Genomic DNA, 21,552 nt, shown 5'->3' with positions numbered 1-21,552 from the left:
GCCAAATGGGCAATTGGAAGTTTACACGGGTGGGTAAATCTTGGGTGAAAGGCTAGGCCTGGCCCTGCATTACAGTGCCCCTGTCATCACACTCCTTTAATTAAGATTAAGCATCCCCGGTGTGTGCTGTGTCCAGTGCTATCACCTTTCACATCATGTAATGCTCCAAATGACGCTATCAAGTTGGGATACGTCTCTCCATCTGACAACTGAGGAAACAATGCAAGTCACTTGCTCAAGGATGCAGCAAGTCAGTGGCAAAGCTGGGGTTTGAACCCACCCATAGCTAGCCAGAGGCATTCCATAATCAGTGCTCCTGCCATCCAGAAGCAGAGCCCTCTAGCGGAGGAGGTGTGATTTGAGGCCACTGGATATGGACAGATAAGAGAGACTACCCCCTCGGAGTGGGGCCTGCCTGAGATGGTAGGGGGGTGGGACCTGGATTGTCCCCCTCTACATTCCCTTTACCCTCATTTCATATCTAAAAACAGGAAGTCCCGTGCTCCAGTCCCACAGCCGAAGTCTTAGAGCTGGGGCTGTAACCCATGCTGCGCCCCTCAAGGGGGCGGCTTCGGAAGCTTGGCCATCTAGAGAAACACTCCCCAGCAATTACCCCCGACTCCTGGCTCTCCTGCCTTTCCACAGTCTGGGGGGCAGGGAAGGGACAGCGCTGCATCATTCCCTGTGGCACTCCGCTCTGGGGCCATTAACAGACGCCTTCCCATCGATCGGATCTGCTAAGTGCTGCTGATTCAGGCGAGTGGGGGTGGGGGCCCTTGGGGGCAGAGCGGGTAGGAGCTGGGCAGGAAGAGAGGGGAGTCCAGGAAGGAGGTGGAGAGAATTGGCGAAGTTCCCTGCCACCCCCATTTTCCAGATGACGCGACTGAGGCCCAACCAGCTTTGTAGGAGGCGGAGTCTCCCCAGGGTCCCTCTCTGGCTGTCCTAGGGGAGGGGGCTCAGGGAGCCACGAGGCCCCTCCCTGCCTCTCCATCTCCCGGCAAGCTCGGAGGGGCGGGGAGAGAGAGCCAGAGGAGGAGAACTCAGGCAGCTCTGCAGAGGGGGCCAGGAGCTGGGGTGTTTCGTACCCCCAGCCCCACCGCTGTTGCTGCTCCTGCAGCAGGGACACAGGTGAGGACGCCCCGAGAGGGAGGGGGAGGGGGACCACCACTAGCGCTGTCCTCATCCTTCCCTGGTCCAGCCCCCACGCCCTAACCCATCCTGGGATAGTCCCCAGGGGTCCCACTGGACCTTGCCCTTCCCAGGCCTCCTTCCAGGGACCCCGCACCCTCCCTCTGCCTATGCCACCTTCTCTCCTATGCCTGGCTGTGGTTGCTTCTCTTCCTCCTGCTGCCGCTGCTGCTACTGCCACTGCCCAGCACACACCGCCAGCCCCTCGGGGTGTGGTTTCCCCAGACTTGCCCCCAACGGTGGGACCCAGCCTTCTCCCGGCCTCTCCTGCCAGCTTCCTGCAAAGCCCAGGAGCCCCCCTCCCTGGAGACACACCCAACTCCCTTTCAACACCCCACCCCCTCTTAATCCCATTTTGGGGTTAACACCCTTCCTCTTATTTAGTCTTCATAGATCCCCTGGGTGCTCTGGGATTGTGCCCAACTTCCTAACATTTGAGTCCCGGCCCCTTGGAATTCCCCAGGCCCCTTTTTCCTCCCTGTAGAACTCCTGAGAGTGTCGACCAGGCTTTCTTGGCCCCCCTAGATACCCACCTCCCCCAGATAACTCTCAGCCTCTCAAAAAATAACCCAGCCCCCTGTCTACCCCTTTAGATAACCCCTTCCCCTCTCCAGCCCTACTAGGAGGCTCTGGCCTCTCCTTTCTTCCCCAGAACTCCTGTAGAGTATAGACACCCCCCCGGGCTATTCTTGGCAACTCTAGGCAGTCCCAAGACACCTTTCAGCCTCTTTACAACCTCCTGGATCCACAGCCACCCCTCAAGATGCACCAGCTCCCTTTCCAGATCCATGAGGGGGGTCTAACCCTCTTATGCTTCCCCTAGAAGTCTTGAGGGTGTGGACAACCCTCCTCACCTGTCTCAGCCCCTCTAGAACCCCCACTTCCAGGCACTCTCAGTCTCTTTCAAGCACCTCTGGTCCCATTTCTACCCCTCTGGATGCCCCAGTCTCCTCTCCACCACTGCAAAGGAATTCCAGGCTCTTCTGCCTTCCCTGAGACTCTTGAGAGTGCAGAGAATTCCCCACGTGTTTCTTGGCCCCTCTAGACGCCCCCAGACACCTCTCAGGCACAGGCTGACTCCTTTAGAATCATCTCAGTCTCTCTAAACCCTCCCTCAGCTCCTTCTTGGCCCCATCCCCACACCCCTTTTCTGCTCTTCTCCATGTCCCCAAGGCCCTTCTCAGTCCCTCAGAACATTGCCCAGGCCCCACCTAGGTTCTGTAAATGTCCCCCAGACTCCTTCCCATCTCTTTAGTTCTTCCTCCTGCTTCCTCTTGGCCTCTCTAGACACCCCCAGTTTCCTTGTTCGGGTGGCTCAAGGTGTCTCCAAGCCCCCACCATCCTGGAGACAGCCACATTCTCCTAAACGCCACCCTCACTAAGTCTCCCTGGGCTTGGGGAGTGGCACGATGGCGGCAGGCCTGGCCACGTGGCTGCCTTTTGCCCGGGCAGCAGCAGTGGGCTGGCTGCCCCTGGCCCAGCAACCCCTGCCCCCGGCACCGGGGGTGAAGGCATCTCGAGGAGATGAGGTTCTGGTGGTGAACGTGAGCGGACGGCGCTTTGAGACTTGGAAGAATACGCTGGACCGCTACCCAGATACCTTGCTGGGCAGCTCGGAGAAGGAATTCTTCTACGATGCTGACTCAGGCGAGTACTTTTTCGATCGCGACCCTGACATGTTCCGCCATGTGCTGAACTTCTACCGAACGGGGCGGCTGCACTGCCCACGGCAGGAGTGCATCCAGGCCTTCGACGAAGAGCTGGCTTTCTACGGCCTGGTTCCCGAGCTAGTCGGTGACTGCTGCCTTGAAGAGTATCGGGACCGAAAGAAGGAGAATGCCGAGCGCCTGGCAGAGGACGAGGAGGCAGAGCAGGCCGGGGACGGCCCAGCCCTGCCAGCAGGCAGCTCCCTGCGGCAGCGGCTCTGGCGGGCCTTCGAGAATCCACACACGAGCACCGCAGCCCTCGTTTTCTACTATGTGACCGGCTTCTTCATCGCCGTGTCGGTCATCGCCAATGTGGTGGAGACCATCCCATGCCGCGGCTCTGCACGCAGGTCCTCAAGGGAGCAGCCCTGTGGCGAGCGCTTCCCACAGGCCTTTTTCTGCATGGACACAGCCTGTGTACTCATATTCACAGGTGAATACCTCCTGCGGCTGTTTGCCGCCCCCAGCCGTTGCCGCTTCCTGCGGAGTGTCATGAGCCTCATCGACGTGGTGGCCATCCTGCCCTACTACATTGGGCTTTTGGTGCCCAAGAACGACGATGTCTCTGGCGCCTTTGTCACCCTGCGTGTGTTCCGGGTGTTTCGCATCTTCAAGTTCTCCAGGCACTCACAGGGCTTGAGGATTCTGGGCTACACACTCAAGAGCTGTGCCTCTGAGCTGGGCTTTCTCCTCTTTTCCCTAACCATGGCCATCATCATCTTTGCCACTGTCATGTTTTATGCTGAGAAGGGCACAAACAAGACCAACTTTACAAGCATCCCTGCGGCCTTCTGGTATACCATTGTCACCATGACCACGCTTGGGTGAGTGTGGACTCTGCGTTGGGGGCTGCCCGATTACACTCACCCTTTCTGTAAAATTAGGAAGTTTAAAGGAATGATCTTTCTTTCTTTCTTTCTTTCTTTCTTTCTTTCCTTCCTTCCTTTCTTTCTTTTCTTTTCCTTCCTTCCTTCCTTCCTTTCTCTTTTCTTTCTTTCTTTCTTTCTTTCTTTCTTTCTTTCTTTCTTTCTTTCTTTCTTTCTTTCTTTCTTTCTTTCTTTCTTTCTTTCTTTCTTTCTTTCTTTCTTTCTTTCTTTCTTTTTAAATGGAGTCTTACTCTGTCGCCCAGGCTGGAGTACAGTGGCAAGATCTCAGCTCACTGCAACCTCTGCTTCCTGGGTTCAAGTGATTCTCCCGCCTCAGACTCCCAAGTAGCTGGGATTACAGGTACACGCCACCATGCCCAGCTAATTTTTGTATTTTTAGTAGAGACGGGGTTTCACCGTGTTGGCCAGGCTGGTCTCAAACTCCTGACCTCAGGTGATCCGCCTGCCTTGGCCTCCCAAAGTGCCAGGATTACAGGTGTGAGCCACCACGCCTGGCCTCTTTCTCTTTTTGAGCTTCAGTTTGCTCATCTGTACAAACTGAGGGAGCTGGACTTAATTCTTCAGATCCCTCCCAGCTCTGACAATGCCTTGATTTTCTAGGTCAGGAGACTTGGGTTCAAGGATTGTCTTAGCTGCTCTCTTTCTGTTGATGTCGTTTTCTCATGGCCTCAGTTTTCCCCTCTGTAAAATGGGAAATGCTGATCCCTTCATCATCTAGAGAGGATTCAATGACATCATAGTTGTGAAAGTTCTCTGAATGTTTCTGGTGCAGGATACATAGGTGTTGGCTTTCTAGCACTTTTTCTGTTTTGGGGACCCATGTCTCCCAACCTTCTAGAATTGTCTGCTGTGTGGGGCACTACTTCTGAGCCTTTGTGATTCCTTGATGTTTCCCAGAACAAGATGTTTTCAGCATTTTTATTATTTTTTTTTTTTGTCAATCCCTGCAGAAGAAACAGAGTTGGGATAAAAGTATCAAATGGAATCATCGAACTCATGAGCTTTCCAAAGATACTGTCTAGGGTAGATGCTGTGATCCTTCTCTAAGTTTCCATCACTGGGATTGGGTATACAGTTGGTGCTCAGTATCTGTTGAAGGAATGACTGAATGAATTGGGTTTGCTCAGTTTCTTCATAGAGGTACAAAAAAAAGTTGATTTGGGGTTTCTAAAGCGTAGAAACCCCAATTCTGGTTGGAGGTCCAGGATCAGACTGACAAACAAATACTGAGCGCTGACAGTGGGCTGGAACTGAGTATTTTGATGGCTTTTACTCTATTCAAGTCCTCACAACAACTCTGTGATGGTGGATGGCTGCCCATGTCTCACAGTTGAGGACACGGTCTGAGATGACACATCACAGAGCCAGCAATGGCCAAGTTGGAAAGACTTTTGAGCAGAGTCCTGAATGCGTAAAATGAGTGAAAATGCAGAAATAAGGAACAGCCATCCTAGGGCACAGCCTGAGAAAAGGCTTAGAGGCTGAAGACTGCAGAGGCTGTGTTTCTCTGGAGGAGTTCTGATTGGTTCTGCGGTCAGAACAAAAGTATGCAGTGTGATCTTGGGCGAGTCAGTTACAGAATCTCCCTGATCTTCAGGGGAGCTCTCTGTGAACAAGTTAGTAAGGTTGGCTCTGCTCTGTCTCTGTGGGAGGTGGGTGGCATGGAGAAAGGCAGGAGGGTTTCAAGGCTCCTCCCTGTTTTGTCATATGTGGACAGTTTTCAAGGATTCCCCTATAGGGGAATGAAAAGGGGTCCTACCTAGATAGAGCAGGTAAGACAGAGGCAGCCAAAACCAACAAAACGCTCCTCCCAGGGGACTTGAAGCCCTTCGGCTGGCCTGTGGTGCTGGGACTCTCTCCCCAGGAGGCTGTGTTCACTGCCTGTGACTTCCTCATGCTCCCCTCTGCTTGGTTTTCATAGATTTCTAGCTGACTCAGGTGCTTGGTATGTAGCTTGGACAGGGGCAGCAGATGGTAGGGGTTGAGGGCCAGGCCCATTTCTCCCTTGACCACCCAGCATTTTACAGAGCAAGAAACTGAGGGACTCAGAAGGTTTGAGTGCCTGGCCAGGGTCACAGAGCTAGTCCGGATTAGATGGGATGGAGTGGGGGACTGAAAGGTAGGTGGGCACTTTTCCTGACCTTGGCCTACCTCCCCTCGCTCCAGCTACGGAGACATGGTGCCCAGCACCATTGCTGGCAAGATTTTCGGGTCCATCTGCTCACTCAGTGGCGTCTTGGTCATTGCCCTGCCTGTGCCAGTCATTGTGTCCAACTTTAGCCGCATCTACCACCAGAACCAGCGGGCTGACAAGCGCCGAGCACAGCAGGTAACCGCACTTTCCATCCGAGCACCTCCTACTCCCCACACCCCAAGCCAGTCTACTTTGGGGCTTACCCACCTGACCTTTTGTCTCCTCTCTCTGCAGAAGGTGCGCTTGGCAAGGATCCGATTGGCAAAGAGTGGTACCACCAATGCCTTCCTGCAGTACAAGCAGAATGGGGGCCTTGAGGTGGGTCGGGACCTGGATAGGGTTGGGGTGAGCCATAACGGGGAGGAAGGTGCTGCCCTTATCGCTCTGCTCCATCTACTCCAGGACAGCGGCAGTGGCGAGGAACAGGCTCTTTGTGTCAGGAACCGTTCTGCCTTTGAACAGCAACATCACCACTTGCTGCACTGTCTAGAGAAGACAACGGTGAGGCCTAATGTGAGGTGATATAGCAGAATAGAGGGGGTCCCTCTGTGGCCATGCCAGCTCTCTCCCTTGGATGGGAGGCTCACTACAAATTGTGGAAATCACACAGAGCTTCCTGGAAGAGGCTACAGGAGAGCCAAGCCTGGAAGAATGGGCAAGGGAAGGGAAGAGGGAACAATGTCCAGAAAGGAGAAAACAGCCTGAGCAAAGGCTTGAGGGTGGGATCAGCTCCCATGGGATGCCCCGTGACCCTGCCTCCCTTCTGCCCATAGTGCCATGAGTTCACAGACGAGCTCACCTTCAGTGAAGCCCTGGGAGCCGTCTCACCGGGTGGCCGCACCAGCCGTAGCACCTCTGTGTCTTCCCAGCCAGTGGGACCCGGAAGCCTGCTGTCTTCTTGCTGCCCTCGCAGGGCCAAGCGCCGCGCCATCCGCCTTGCCAACTCCACTGCCTCAGTCAGCCGTGGCAGCATGCAGGAGCTGGACATGCTGGCAGGGCTGCGCAGGAGCCATGCCCCTCAGAGGTAAGCAGCCCTCCTACCTGCTAGCCACACCTGGGGAAGCTCAGAGCTTAGACCAGTAGCTCTGAGATTTCACAACTCCAGGCCTAGCAAGTCAAGCTCGAACCCAAACCCCTCCATGCTGGAAGCTTGGGCTTATCTTGTCTGGAACTCATTCTTCATCCATTCTTTTTTTTTTTTTTTTTGAGACGGAGTCTCACTGTCACCCAGGCTGGAGTGCAATGGCGGGATCTCAGCTCGCTGCAGCCTCCACCTCCTGGGTTCAAGCAATTCTCCTGCCTCAGCCTCACAAGTAGCTGGTATTACAGGCACACGCCACCACGCGCAGCTAATTGTTGTATTTTTAGTAGAGATGAGGTTTTGCCATGTTACCCAGGCTAGTCTCGAACTCCTGACCTCAAGTGATCCACCTGCCTCAGCCTCCCAGAGTGCTGGGATTACAGACATGAGCCACCTCGCCTGGCCTCTTCATCCATTCTTTCACCAAATATTTATTGAGCACCTACTGTGTGGCAGGCACAGTTGTAGGCAACTTGGATGTGGCAGTGAATGAACAGACAGAAGCCCCTGTATCCCAGTCCTCTGGAACTTCTATTCTAGTGGGATAAGACAGTTAATAAACAAATACACAGATTATATAGCATATCAACAGCTGTAAACACCAAGGAGAAAAGTCAGTCAGGGATGGGGGCTAGAAAGCATAGAGCAGGCCGGGCGCAGTGGCTCATGCCTATTATCCCACCACTTTGGGAGGCCAAGGCGAGTGGATAACAGGTCAGGAGTTCGAGACCAGCCTGACTAACATGGTGAAACCCTGTTTCTATTAAAAATACAAAAAACTAGCTGGGTGTGGTGGCGCGCACCTGTAATCCCAGCTACTTGGGAGACTGAGGCAGGAGAATCGCCTGAACCCGGGAGGTGGAGGTTCCAGTGAACTGAGATCACATCATTGCACTCCAGCTTGGGCAACAAGAGCGAAACGCTGTCTAAAAAAAAAAGCATACAGCAGGGTGGTGATGCAGTTTTTTTTTTTTTTTTTTAGACGGAGTCTTGTTGCTAGGCTGCAGTGCAGTGGCGCGATCTCGGCCCACTGCAACCTCCGCCTCCCGGGTTCAAGCGATTCTCCTGCCTTGGCCTCCCAAGTAGCTGGGACTACAGGCACGTGCCACCATACCCGGCTAATTTTTGTATTTTTAGTAGAGACGGGGTTTCACCATGTTGGCCAGGATGGTATCGATCTCCTGACCTCATGATCCACCTGCCTTGGCCTCCCAAAGTGCTGGGATTACAGGCGTGAGCCACCGCGCCCGGCTGCATTTTTTTTTTTTTTTTTTTGAGACGAAGTTTTGCTCTTGTTGCCCAGGCTAGAGTGCAGTGGCGTGATCTCGGCTCACTGCTGCAACCTCTGCCTCCCGGGTTCAGACGATTCTCCTGCCTCAGCCTCCTAAGTGGCTGGGATTACAGGTGTCCGCCGCCATACCCAGCTAGTTTTTTATATTTTTATTTTTTTATGTTGATTTTTATTTATTTATTTATTTTTGAGACAGAGTCCTGCTCTGTCGCCCAGACTGGAGTGCGGTGGCGCGATCTTGGCTCACTGGAACCTCCGCCTCCCGGGTTCAAGCAATTCTCTGCCTTAGCCTCCCAAGTAGCTGAGACTACAGGTGCGCGCCACCACGCCCAGCTAATTTTTGTATTTTTAGTAGAGACAGGGTTTCGCCATGTTGGCCAGGCTGGTCTCAATCTCTTGACCTTGTGATCTGCCCACTTTGACCTCCCAAAGTGCTGGGATTACAGGCATGAGCCACCGCACCCGGCCAATTTTTTATATTTTTACTAGAGATGGGGTTTTACCATGTTGGCCAGGCTGGCCTCAAACTCCTGACCTTCAGGTGGTCCACCTGCCTCGGCCTCCCAGAGTGCTGGGATTACAGGTGTGAGCCACCACTCTTGGCTGGTGATGCAGTTTTAATAGTGTGGTCAGAGAAGGCTTTACTGAGGTGACAACTGAGCCAAGACCTGAAGGAGGCAAAGGAGTGGGCCATGCAGATAACTAGAGGAAGAGCTTTCTAAGCAGAGTGAACAGCCTGTGCAAAGGCCTTGAGGCAGATGTGGGTCCACATTAGAGACATAGCAAGGAAGCTATCATGGGTGGAGGAGAGTGAGCTGGGGGAGACTGGTAAGAGGCAAACTCAGAAAGGAGCGAGGGTCCCACCTTAGATCCTACTATGGACAGTTTGTAAGGACTTGGACACTGTTAGGAGTAACCATGAGAGATAACATTTTCATATGTATGCTCATTGTGTTCCAGACACTGCTCTGAGCACTTCGTATCATTTTTAATCTCATTTAATCTCCACAGCAACCCTATGAGGTGGGAGATAGTGTTCGTCCCATGCTACAGATGAGAGAAGAGAGAGGTTTGGAGTGGTTAAAGTGGGACCAGGATTTGAACCCAGGACTATCTGACTCCAGAGTCCTCACTCTTTACCACCATAATTGGGGATGCAGGAGAAGTACTTAAGTACTTAGCACAGTGCCAGGGACCCAGTAGGTGCTCAATAAATGCCATGATTGCTGTGGCAAGTATAAATTTTTTTTTTTTTTGAGACAGAGTCTCACTCTGTCACCCAGGCTGGAGTGCAGTGGTGCAATCTCAGCTCACTGCAAGCTCCGCCTCCTGGGTTCACGCCATTCTCCTGCCTCAGCTTCCCGAGTAGCTGGGACTACAGGTGCCTGCCACCACGCCTGGCTAATTTTTTGTATTTTTAGTAGAGATGGGGTTTTACTGCGTTAGCCAGGATGGTCTCAATCTCCTGATCTCATGATCCGCCCGCCTCGGCCTCCCAAAGTGCTGGGATTACAGGCATGAGCCACGGCACCCGGCTGATAACTTTTTTTCTTTTTTTTTTTTGTTGAGACAGAGTCTCATTCCGTCACCCAGGCTGGAGTGCAGTGGTGCAATCTCAGCTCACTGCAACCTCTGCCTCCCGGGTTCAAGCAATTCTCCCGCCTCAACCTCCCGAGTAGCTGGGATTACAGGCATGCGCCACCATGCCCAGCTAATTTTTTGTATTTAGTAGAGACGGGGGTTTCATCATGTTGGTCAGGCTGGTCTTGAACTCCTGACCTCAGATGATCCACTCACCTCGGCCTCCCAAAGTGCTGGGATTACAGGCATGAGCCACGGCACCCGGCTGATAACTTTTTTTCTTTTTTTTTTTTGTTGAGACAGAGTCTCATTCCGTCACCCAGGCTGGAGTGCAGTGGTGCAATCTCAGCTCACTGCAACCTCTGCCTCCCGGGTTCAAGCAATTCTCCCGCCTCAACCTCCCGAGTAGCTGGGATTACAGGCATGCGCCACCATGCCCAGCTAATTTTTTGTATTTAGTAGAGACGGGGGTTTCATCATGTTGGTCAGGCTGGTCTTGAACTCCTGACCTCAGATGATCCACTCACCTCGGCCTCCCAAAGTGCTGGGATTACAGGCATGAGCCACCGCACCCGGCCTAAGATAACTTTTTAAGAGCCTTCCATCTTCTCCACCCTTGTCCACAGCCGCTCCAGCCTCAATGCCAAGCCCCATGACAGCCTTGACCTGAACTGCGACAGCCGGGACTTCGTGGCTGCCATTATCAGTATCCCTACCCCTCCTGCCAACACCCCAGATGAGAGCCAACCTTCCTCCCCTGGCGGCGGTGGCAGGGCCGGCAGCACCCTCAGGAACTCCAGCCTGGGTACCCCTTGCCTCTTCCCCGAGACTGTCAAGATCTCATCCCTGTGAGGGGTAGGCCTGCTGATTCAGAGGGTCCTCTTCATTTTTGGGAACTCCTTTCCAAAGCCATATTTTTGGGAGGCAGAGAGGGGCAGGCTTGGGCACCCCTTCTGCCCCCCCACTGAGAACTATGCAATGGAGTTTCATGAAATGGTCCACATAGTGGGGAAGTAGCCAGGAAATGGGAAACTTCCTCCCACCCCAGACATTTTTCCTGGTGGGAGCTGAAGCACTGGGCTTCCACAGGCCCCTGGCCTCCTTGCCCCAGCACACTGGGACTGGCCCCACTCTCCCAGCTGGACTCCTGCATGCTCCTCCCCTTGGGCTCTCAGATGAAGGCAAAGCTTTGATCCGACATCTGAGCTCTAGCCTAAGAAGGAGAGTTGAGATTTCCTCCTCCCTCTGGCTGGGATATTGAGCTTTGGAGGTTCAGAGAAGAGAACCCTCACCTCTGATCTGGCCTCTACGAGAGGTCCTCATCTCCATCTGGCCCAACAATTCCCAGATTCTGAAGCTTGGAATGCAAACACAGGCTTCATGGGCTGTGGCCTCTGCAGCGACCTGCCATCCCCAGGCCTTGCCTGAGGGGTCAGGCTGCCTCTCCCAACACACACTCAGATAGCACAAATTTTACCATCCCCTTCCCTGGCTGCTGGAAATGGACCCTGCAACCCTGTCCTCTGCTGGGCCCCCAGCAAACTCTAGCAATAGCAGCTGCTGCCGTGTCATTATGCAAAGCCTCTGACCAGTTTGCTGCAGCATTTACATCTGCCCTAATCAGAGGGGCCACCTCTAACTCCTCCTCCTCCTCTCTTCTCCTCTGGTTTGCGTCCTTCCTGGGTTGGGCTGGAGTCTGGACTGGCTGAGATAAGAGCCTGGCAACCAGCAAGAGCTGGGCTGTATTTGGAGATCATGGGCTGATTCCATGTTCTTGGGCAACAGTCCAGAAGCATCAGGGGCTCCAGCCTGGGATGTTTCTGAACTTTGGGAGTTATAGGAGACAGGAGGAACTTCTCCTCCTCCTCCTCCCCTACAATTCCTTTTCACATATTCCTTTCTTCTCCCTCTTGGGTCACCTTCCAGAACTCTGCTCTCAGGCTGAAATCTGGCATCATCTCAGGTTCCCTGTCCCCAGCACTGTCCCCATGGAGCTGGTGGCTGACAAAGATGTAGTTTCCATCAGTCAATAAAACCTGAGAGGAGAGATGAGGACTGAGAGTATCTCCTGGCTCTGTGGGTTTGGGGGCTGGGTTGGGCTTGGGGGTTGAAAACACTCTGATTTCAATCCCTTTTGGCTAGGAGAAGGGCTGGTATGGGTCAAGGTATGGGAGATGGATGGTTGGTGATGTATTCTGGAAGATGGGGATCCAGGAGAAATGAAAGAGTGTGGTTTGAGGAGTTCATCTACAGCCAGTGAGACAGGCCAGGGGGTCCTGAGACATTCCTCCTTGGATATCATCTGCGCCAGCTTCCTGATTCACAGATCGGGAAACTGAGACCCAGAGAAACACACAGTTAGTTAGAGGAGGCTTAAACCCAGGCTTCCTGACAGCAAACAACCCTGAATTTAACCCTAATAAAAGCATCACTTTGTTTGGTGAATTTCCCTTCCTTGTGGACGCCCCCTACATTCTCTCTTCTGGGCTACTGGCTACACTAGGCTAGTGTGTGGCTGAGTTCTATAGAGCACTGAGCAGACAGACCATGGATTCAGGTTGATCTGGGTTCCAATCCCTGGGTGAGAGAATCACTTACCTTCTCTTGCCTCAGGTTGCTAGTCTGTGAAATAGGGATAATTCATTTAGTCACCAAATATTTATTAACTTCCATCATGTGCCAGCCCTAGGGATACAAAGGTGGGCAAAGTAGACATTGTCTCTGATGTATAGTTGAGCATGGAAGGCAGACAAGTAATTACAACATGGTGTGGCAGAACTAAGATCCATGGGTTATAGAGGCATGCAGATGGCAGGAGAACTTAACCTGGCCAACACACAGGGAATGAGTTGGAGTTAGCCAGGCAGCAAATGAAAGGATACAATGTTCTGGGCAGAGGGAACAGCATGTGCAATGACCTGGAGGTTGGAGAGTGAGCTCAGGCCTTTGGGGAACTGAAAGTAGTTCAGTCCAGCTGGGGAGGAGAGTGTGAGGCTGTGAGGAGAGGAAGGATGGAGAGGTAGGCTAGATAATAAAAAGCTTTGAAGCTATGACGCGAATTTTAAACTTCATCCTAAAGATAGTGGGGACCTCTAAAGACTTAAACAGAAAACTCATGATGAAGTTTGTGTTTCAGAATGATCATTCTGGATGTGGAGAGTGGATATAGAGAAACAGTCCTGGAAGGAAGAAAAGTAGGGTGGAGGCTTTTATAATAGTCCAGGTGGTAGGGGACAGTGGCTTGGACCAGAGTAGTGGCAGTAGAATTGGAGAGTCTAGAGATTTGGGAGGCAGAATTGGCAGGACTTGGGATTGACAGGCATGTGGGAGTTGAGGAAGAGGGAGCAGTCAAGGTTGACTCCCAGTTTCTGGCTTGGACGACGGCTGGATGGGAGTGCTATTCCCTGGTAAAGGGAACATCAAAGCTGTCAGCACTCAGTGCTAGGTACATAGTAAGTACTTGGTGAAGGGTAGCCATGATTGCTATCATGAGTTCAGTTTTAGATGTCTAGTGAGTGAAATATATGGGGCTGGAGTGAGATGATCATGAGAAGATTCAATGTGATAATGTGCATAGGCATTTGGCACAGAGCCCTGAACACAACAGGCCCGGTAAACGTGAAAGTCCCCTCCTATTAAGTCTCATGAGCAGAAAACACTACTTAGAGCCCATTTATTACTTACACCTTTCAGGGAAGAATTTCAACTAGGGTTAGTATCTCAAGGGAGGCAAGGCTATACTCAAAACAGCTTTCCCATGGTCTCTTTCAGTCAACCTGTTGTATGGTTTGTCTCCTAAGACTGGAAGTGAACTCCAAATACCTTCTTGGTTCATCAGCTCATCTGAACCCCATAACCATTCCCTGAGGTAGTCTGGGCAGGTATTATCATTCCTGTTTTACACATGGGTAATCTCAAAAGCGACACAATGACTTGCTCAAGGTCATACAGTTGGTAATGGTCCATCTGTGCCTGGAACTGAGGTCTTTCTGGCTCCAAAGCCTGGGATCCTTCCACTGCACCACCATGCAGACTACTTTATTGAACACTTCCTATGTGCTGGGCACAGCACCAGGCCCTTCACAAGCATTAATCTCTGATCCTCGGATTAGAATTATTGTCAATTTATAGAATAGAAATTAAGGATGGGTGCTCACTTCGCACCACATATACTAAAATTAGAACGATACAGAGATTAGCATGGCACTATGCGAAAGGATGACACGCAAATATGTGAAGCGTTCTATAAAAAAGTAAACAACAACAACAAAAATTGAGGACGGGGTGGGTTTTAAATGACTGACAAAGATCACTCAGACAGGAAGGGCAGAGCTAGGATTAGCGTGTAGCTCTCCAGCTACTCAATAGCAGGGATTCTGCCAACCCCATTTTGAGACGCTGACTGGTGACAGAGCTTTCATAAACCTCGATCGACCCAAGCAAACTCAGTTTTAGAAAAAGGCTGGGCTTGGCCAGGCGCGGTGACTAACGCCTGTAATCCCAGCACTCTGGGAAGCCGGGGCGGGAGGATCGCTTGAGCCCGGGAGCTGGAGATCAGCCTGGGCAACATAGTGAGACTTTGTCCCTACAAAAAAGTGAAAAAAAAATTAGCCGGTCGTAGTGGTGCGCGCCTGTGGTCCCAGCTATTCGGGAGGCTGAGGCGGGAGGATCGCTTGAACCTGGGAGTTGGAGTTTGCAGTGAGCTATGATCGCGCCACTGCATTCCAACCTGGGCGACAGAGTGAGACCCCTGTCTCAATTAGGAAAAAAAAAAAAAAAAAAAAAAAAGGCTGGGCCGCGCCTGCGCACTAGCCATAGGGGCGGGGAGGTCAACGCGAGGCCGAGAGTGCTGTGGTGCCAGAGAAGGCGTGTCTGTTTCCCAAACAACCACTGTCCCCACGGCGCCTGTCTGTCCCAAGGTTGGTCGGTATGCCGCGAGTGACGGCGTCTCTTAACCAATCACCGCAGAACTCAGGCTGTTGCCGGGGCGAAGCGGTGTCCGCCTCCCCCGGAAGGATATTTGTAGGTGGGTGGGACCGGAAGTGACGCTACAGGGGAATGCTATGCTCCGGGAGTGTTGATGTTTTCCAGTCATTCCGGCTGACAGCGTTCAAGTTGGAAGCCTGGAGGGGAGGTGTTTTTCCTGTCGTACGTGGGACAGGCCACGCTGTCCGTCCGCAGTACCGACGCCTGCAGGTCAGAGCTTCGGGGAGAAAAGTGAAGAGCAAGACGGAACTGACGGGGAGAAAGGCTGGGAACCAGGGTGTCGACTTTGACTGAAATTTAAGACGGAGGGCACCGGAGGGCGAGCACTCGCCTGTGATTGGCCCGTGGGCGTCGTCGAGGACCCACGCAGCTGCTCAATTGGTTGGTGTTGCAATTGTTGTGGCGGCGGCGGCGGCGATTTTGCCCACGTACTTCCGAGTAAGGGGCGGGGCTGTGCCCTGGCGCGCGTGCGCAGCGCCCCGGGGCCCCACCCGGTAGTGCAAGAACCTGCGAGGGGGCGGAGCGAAGAGGTGCTTGTTTTGGTTCTGTTTCCTTTGAAGCAGAAGGCCGGAACAAGCGTAGCAATAAACTTGCTGGACTTGGAGAGAAGGCTAAGACAAACTCGCCGCACTGCCTTCATCTTGGACTTTACATCCGGGTTCTCCTCTCGGCGTGACCCGCGCGCCGCCGCCGCCGCCGCCGCCGCCGCCGCCGCCGAGGGTTCTCGAACCGGTGCCGCGATCCCTTTATCCGGGTCTCGCCGTTCCCGTCGTGCCTCGCGCACTACACTAGCCCCCTCATCCGGGTTCTCTCCCGGCGTGCCCCGCGCCGGGTTTGTTGGGGGGTACTCGGCAGTGCAGCCATGACTATACTCCCCAAAAAGAAGCCGCCGCCTCCCGACGCCGACCCCGCCAACGAGCCGCCGCCGCCCGGGCCGCTGCCCCCGGCGCCGCGGCGCGGCGGGGGTGTGGGCGTGGGCGGCGGCGGCACGGGCGTGGGCGGCGGCGATCGCGACCGTGACTCCGGCGTCGTGGGGGCCCGTCCGCGAGCTTCGCCACCGCCTCAAGGCCCGCTACCAGGACCGCCGGGCGCTCTTCATCGCTGGGCGCTGGCCGTGCCGCCTGGTGCAGTGGCGGGTCCCCGGCCACAACAGGCTTCTCCACCTCCTTGCGGGGGCCCAGGTGGTCCCGGCGGCGGTCCCGGCGACGCGCTGGGAGCAGCGGCGGCGGGTGTGGGTGCCGCGGGCGTGGTGGTGGGTGTGGGTGGTGCCGTAGGCGTGGGCGGCTGCTGCTCCGGGCCTGGGCACAGCAAGCGGCGACGTCAAGCTCCCGGGGTTGGCGCGGTTGGCGGGGGCAGTCCCGAGCGTGAGGAGGTCGGCGCAGGCTACAACAGTGAGGACGAGTATGAGGCGGCTGCAGCACGCATCGAGGCTATGGACCCTGCCACTGTCGAGCAGGTAAGAGCTGTGGGGTGAGGGGTGAGCGGCCACGGCAGATGGGACCCCCAGACTGTGAAGGGACTCAAGGAAGGCTGTTTGAGATCGCCCCAAGGGATCTAGGCGTTTTCACTGGGCCTGACAGTCTTCTCTGGCGGTAGGGGTGTGAGACACCTTCTTTCCTCCCCTCCAGGGATTTGGGGCTAGAGGCCTACGGTAAGGTGTCAGACTTAAAGATCCGAGGTCTCTTTTAAGGTCTATAGTCGTCATTCCAGTCCCTGGGACCTCATCATATAGGGCCAATAGGTGGGAATTCTCCAAGAGACACAGGTAGGATCGCGCCCCTCTTGAGTAGGAGTCTCAGGTCTCCCAAGAGACTTAGGTATGTGTTCAGTGGCTTAAGAGCTCTTTTCCTCTGGGATAGAAGTTTGAGATTCCCCTCCAGGAAAGTCAAATAAGGTGGAGACCTCGGAGATCGGGGCTGAACATCCCCAAGGAGCCTAAGCCCTTTCAAGAGTCTGAGACACTCTGCATATAGGACAATCCTCTCCCGCTTCGCTGGGTAACACTGCACAGGACCACTGAATAGCCAGACCTGAGACCTCAAGGGTCCTAAGTCTGTCTTCAGGGGCCTGAGAGTCCTGCTTCTAGAATCAAGGTCCTGACACACACACACACACGCCCCCTTTAAGGATAGGGATCTTCTAAGCTTTTTCCAGGGATGTAAGACTTTTCACAGGGAGATATGATTCCCTTGCCCTTGGGGACAGGGACCAAAACCAACACCCAATGACCAGCAGCTTTACTTGAGTACAAGAGACTTATCTCCTTTCTGAGTGACAAAGGTCTGCATTTCCTATCAGTGGCCTGAGACCTACCTCTTGGGAGACAAGGGCCTGAACCGCTTCAGGATCTTAAGCTTCTTGTAAGAAGAGATGGGCCCTCAGCACCCCCACCAGGGGCCTGAACCTTTCTTCAGGAAAATGAGACTCACAGCGTTGGATCCTAGGGCCTAAGATCCACCTGCTTATGGACTGAGGTTTTTAGAGACCGAGTCTGAGGCCTCTTCAGGGGCCTGGTGTCCTGCTGCAAAGGTCTCAGACAAGGTGAAGTCTTTAGGAGATCCTTCTTCTCAAGGCTGGTGTCTGAGTGGTTTTGGGGATCTGAGACTCCCCACCCCACGAGCATATGTGACCCTTTTACCCCAATTATAAGGGACTGAAACATACCTTGGGGATACAGTATCCCATTTTCCTCTCTGTAACAGGGGTTTGAGGCCCTCCCACCTTGGGCCTAAGCTTTTTGTCAGGGACATACGACCTATGCCTTGGGAACTTGAGCCTGAGACGACTACTCAGGGCACATGGGCAACATGGGATCCCAGAGATGATGTCTGGGGCCTCTCTACAGATCTTTGCCTACTTTTAAGGGCCTGAGACCCACTCTGCCAAGGACACTTGAGTTTTCCTTCAGGGACAGGAGACTCATACATACCTTGGTGACTTGTGTGTCTAGAGGTAAGGTCTGAGCTTCCTCCTCAAGAAACTTAAGATGTACACCTGAGAAACAGGAGGACTCCTCCCCCCAGACCTGAGCCCTGAGACTCTTCCCTTGGGGCATGGATAAAGGATCCCTGTGGAACAGGGTCCTGAGTCTACCTCCAAGGGTTTGAATCATAACTCAGGTGTGCGAAGGCCTGTTCCCCACCTTAGGACCTGATTTCTGAACCTGCCCTGAGGGTACTGTCACCTCACCTCAGACAACTTACATACACCCTAGTCTTAGGGGTCATTTAGGGACATAAGATTTCCTGCCTCGGGGACTTGGGCCTTAGACTCCCAGCTCCTTTTGGGGACATGAATAGGGTAGGATTCTGAGGAAAAGAGTCTGGGCCCAAGCTTTCTCTCTGGGACAAGATACCGTTTGCCTTAGGGACTGGGGGCCTGGCTCCCACTTGGGCATGAGGCTCTCCTCCTACCACAGCAGGCAATCCTTTCTGTCCAGGGAGAGGAACGTGAGGTCATCCTCTCCCATTGGACAGAAGGACCTGGATGCTCTTCAGGGTAATATGAACCCCTTATCCAGAGCTCCCTCGTGGCCAGGGCCAAGAAGGTCCTCCTACTTTCTATGAGAAGATTGTCAGGTCCTGGGGACATGGAGTCTGGAGCCTCCCTTCTGAAACCAAGAGCGATTCCGAGTCTCTCCCTGACCTAGCTATGCTTGCTTCTCACCTCTAGGTCATATAATAAGTTTTGAACTGCTTTTGACAAGCTTTTTTCTTCCCAGGGACAGGAAAGGGGTTTGGGACATCGCCACTCTGGGGAAATTCTCCTCCCACATTCCTTTTCCCCTTGGCTCAGGTAAATCCTTCTGTACTTCACAGGGGCCCCAAGCCTTGTCTTGAGCTCCTTGTTCTTGGTCCCTTCCTCCCATCATTAATTCTGGCACGATAAGCCATTTGTACTCAAGGGTCAGGACCAGTTATTTCTTCTCTCTCTGGTTGGGTAGTTTCTTTCCTCCTCTAGAAGCAGGGAGCCATACATCACTGGTCCTAGGGACAGAGGAAAAACATCCTATGCAGCCATGATAATTCGAAAACACCTCCTTACTCCTCTCCCTTGCGATACATCCCTGGTCCCAGGGACAGAGAGAAAGAACATCCTATGCTGCCATGGTAACTCAAAAACACCTCCTTATGCCCCTTGCAGTCCCTCCCTTATACTTGTCCCCATAAGAACATAGGAGTAAGCCGGGCATAGTGGCGCATGCCTGTAGTCCCAGCTACTCGGGAGGCTGAGGCGGGAGGATCACTTGAGCCCTGGAGTTCAAGACCTGCTTGGCAACATAGCGAGACCTCATCTTTACTAATAAAAAAAAAAAGAATATGAAAATCAAGTTCTGTGGGTTCATGAAACCTGCCCTTCCCAATGACAAGAGAGGCTTTCTGTCCCCACACTTCTTAGGACAAAGAAGGTGATCCTCTTCTCCCTGCCTCACCTGGTCCAACTTGAGAGCTTTTGGGGATGAGAAGAGGGAAGATTCCTCCTGCCACCCCAGTCTTGGTCCTAAACTGTCACTAGGGGTGGTTGTAGCCTGGAGGTCAGTTGGTTCCCTTGGGAAGAGAGGCATCGTTGAGCAGGAGTCTGGATGGCGATTCTGGGGTTCTGACTACTTGGGCTTCCTCTTTGTCCTGATTCTCTTGTATCCCTACTTCCTTTAGGAGTCTTTTTGGCACTCTGGGGTCCAGGTGCTGGGTGGGTGATGATGTCAGGGGTTCCCAGGCATGGCTGCCTTGCTGAGAGTCTGCTCTATGAAAAGGTTGGCCTGTAAGCATCCTGAGTTTGGAGACCCCACAGAGCTCTTTGAGAAGGGGCATGTGAACTGAGGTGGTGGAAAAAGCTGGGCGTGGCACCATAGTTGGTGCCTGGGTTCCAACTCTGGGTCTTTCAAGGCTTTGCTGGATGAACCAGGGTAGGTTCTACCTATGCTCTCTGGGCCTCAGTTTCCTCACTGGCCAGGCAAAATGCTGGTGAGGTGTTGTTTAGCTTTGGGATTTTGGGGAACTCAGTCCAAAGTTCTCTGGACCTGGAGGTGGCAAAGAATGGTGGATGTCTTTTGAGGAGGAACTGGGTTTCTCCCCTCTCTTCCTGGCTCCTCTGTTCCCTCTCAGCCATCCAAGCTTGGTGGGCAGGACAAGCAGCCTGTTTTGTGTGAGGCTCAGGGTTGATGAACAGCCATTTTTTGTGGGCAGCCATGTTGTAATGAACAAGCTCGATGGGATTTCCTGTCAGGAGGCCTGTTGGATAGTGGTGTAGAGAGGTAGAGTTGTGTGTGGAGTTTGGGCTTTGGAGCAAGGCAAGCTTTGAGCCATCATCCCTCAATTCTCTCATCACCTCCAGACCTCAGCATCTCCTCCTTACCTGCTTTATAGCTTTAGGCAAACTACTTCCCCCCTCAGCTGCCCATTTTGCAAAAGTTTGTCCGTGCCCAGGTGTGTCTGACCTTGCTCACCTTGGACCTTGGCCGGTTCTTCCTCTTGCCCAGAATGGGCAGTTTGTCCCAGCGTCATCTTGGTTCTTCCTAGGAGCCTTTGTCCACTCCTAGTAACCTATCTTTGATAGCAAAGGCCCTTCATTTGGCATCTAGGAACCTGCTGATTTCTTGGGCTCTTCTTACCCCAACTGGAATTGGGTAGCTAGCTGGTGGGGAAGCAGGAAGGGGTCTCTGCCCAGGCAACGTGGATTTGAGTCCTGTTTCTGCAGTAAGCTTTTCTGTGGTCTTCAGGCAGTTCTCTTTTCTGGTTCTTGGTTTCTCCCTCCATGAAATGGGTAGTGGTGAGGAGGGAGGTTGGACTCATTGCTCCGAAGCAAGTTATAGTCTCCTCCCTGCTCCCACTCCCCTCACCCTTCATGAAAGTTTTAAGTAGGACCCCTTGGCCTTTGGGGATTGTGCTAGGACATTTCAAGCAGTGTTCAGCGTCCTTGGCTGGTGCTGAGCCCTTGGGTGTGTTTCTTTTAACAACTTTAATGAGATGTAATTCATGTACCATACTATTCACCTATTTGAAGTGTACAGTTCAGTGGCTTTTAGTATATTCACAGATTTGTGCGTCCATCACATCACTACAGTCCATTTTAGAACATTTTCATCACCTTAAAGAGAAATCCAGCACTCTTTAGCTATGATCCCCCAATTTCCTCATCCCTTTCCAGCCTCTGGCAACCACTAATCTACTTTCTGGCTTGATTGATTTGTCTGTTCTGGATGTTTCATGTAAATGGAATAATAGAATATGCAGTTGTTTGTTACTTGGCTTTTTTCACTTAGCATAATATGTTCAAGGCTTATCCATATTGTAGCATACATCAGTGCTTCATTCCTTTCTATTACTGAATAACAGGACCTTGGGTTTTTTTGTTTTTTGTTTTTGTTTTTGTTTTTTTTTTTTTTAAGGTGGAGTCTTGCTCTGCTGCCCAGGCTGGAGTGCAGTGGCGCAATCTCGGGTCGCTGCAACCTCCGGCTTCCGGGTTCAAGTGATTCTCCTGCCTCAGCCTCCCAAGTAGCTGGGACTACAGGCATCTGCCACCACACCCGGCTAATTTTTGTATATTTAGTAGAGATGGGGTTTCACCATGTTGGCAAAGCTGGTCTCCTGAACTCCTGACCTCAGGTGATCTGCCTGCCTTGGCCTCCCAAAGTGCTG

At 53.0% G+C, this 21,552-nt stretch overlaps 2 protein-coding genes and 1 non-coding gene across 7 annotated transcripts in view; all 3 read left to right on the top strand.

The window, feature by feature from the left end:
• Positions 1–491: 491 nt before the first annotated feature.
• Positions 492–12,378, top strand: KCND1 (potassium voltage-gated channel subfamily D member 1). 2 transcript variants are annotated; one of them, XM_054676826.2, is made up of 8 exons: positions 492–756; positions 875–1,128; positions 2,476–3,718; positions 5,948–6,110; positions 6,210–6,293; positions 6,378–6,476; positions 6,749–6,999; positions 10,555–12,378. In XM_054676826.2, exons 3-8 carry the CDS (start codon positions 2,598–2,600, stop codon positions 10,778–10,780), a joined length of 1,944 nt encoding a protein of 647 aa, XP_054532801.1. In that variant the 5' UTR covers positions 492–756; positions 875–1,128; positions 2,476–2,597; the 3' UTR covers positions 10,781–12,378. The 2 variants fall into 2 exon arrangements, with proteins under 2 accessions (XP_054532801.1, XP_016798895.1); XM_016943406.4 differs by lacking the exon at positions 492–756 and having other exon boundaries at positions 888–1,128; positions 2,644–3,718; positions 10,555–11,989.
• A 1,699-nt stretch (positions 12,379–14,077) lies between these two features.
• On the top strand, positions 14,078–14,181 carry LOC112207163 (U6 spliceosomal RNA). Its single transcript, XR_008542139.1, has one exon. It is a non-coding gene; the product is annotated as a U6 spliceosomal RNA (small nuclear RNA).
• A 1,595-nt stretch (positions 14,182–15,776) lies between these two features.
• Positions 15,777–21,552, top strand: part of OTUD5 (OTU deubiquitinase 5) — a 35,755-nt gene continuing 29,979 nt past the window's right edge. For all 4 annotated transcript variants that reach the window (XM_054676830.1, XM_054676829.1, XM_054676828.1 and 1 more), the window contains exon 1: positions 15,777–16,370. In XM_054676830.1, coding sequence (XP_054532805.1) covers positions 15,777–16,370 — 594 coding nt within the window. The remainder of the gene's footprint in view (positions 16,371–21,552) is intronic.

Source organism: Pan troglodytes, chromosome X (assembly GCF_028858775.2).
Source record: "Pan troglodytes isolate AG18354 chromosome X, NHGRI_mPanTro3-v2.0_pri, whole genome shotgun sequence".
In the NCBI taxonomy this organism is placed as follows: Eukaryota; Metazoa; Chordata; class Mammalia; order Primates; family Hominidae; genus Pan; species Pan troglodytes.
This window is presented reverse-complemented; position numbering and strand designations above follow the sequence as displayed.

Excerpts from the sequence above, each read along its gene's own strand:
- KCND1 (XM_054676826.2), top strand. The coding sequence starts at position 2,598 with ATGGCGGCAGGCCTGGCCACGTGGCTGCCTTTTGCCCGGGCAGCAGCA. Across the intron at positions 3,719-5,947 it reads GTCACCATGACCACGCTTGG|CTACGGAGACATGGTGCCCA; the intron begins GTGAGTGTGGAC and ends CCCTCGCTCCAG. Across the intron at positions 6,294-6,377 it reads AGCAGAATGGGGGCCTTGAG|GACAGCGGCAGTGGCGAGGA; the intron begins GTGGGTCGGGAC and ends CATCTACTCCAG.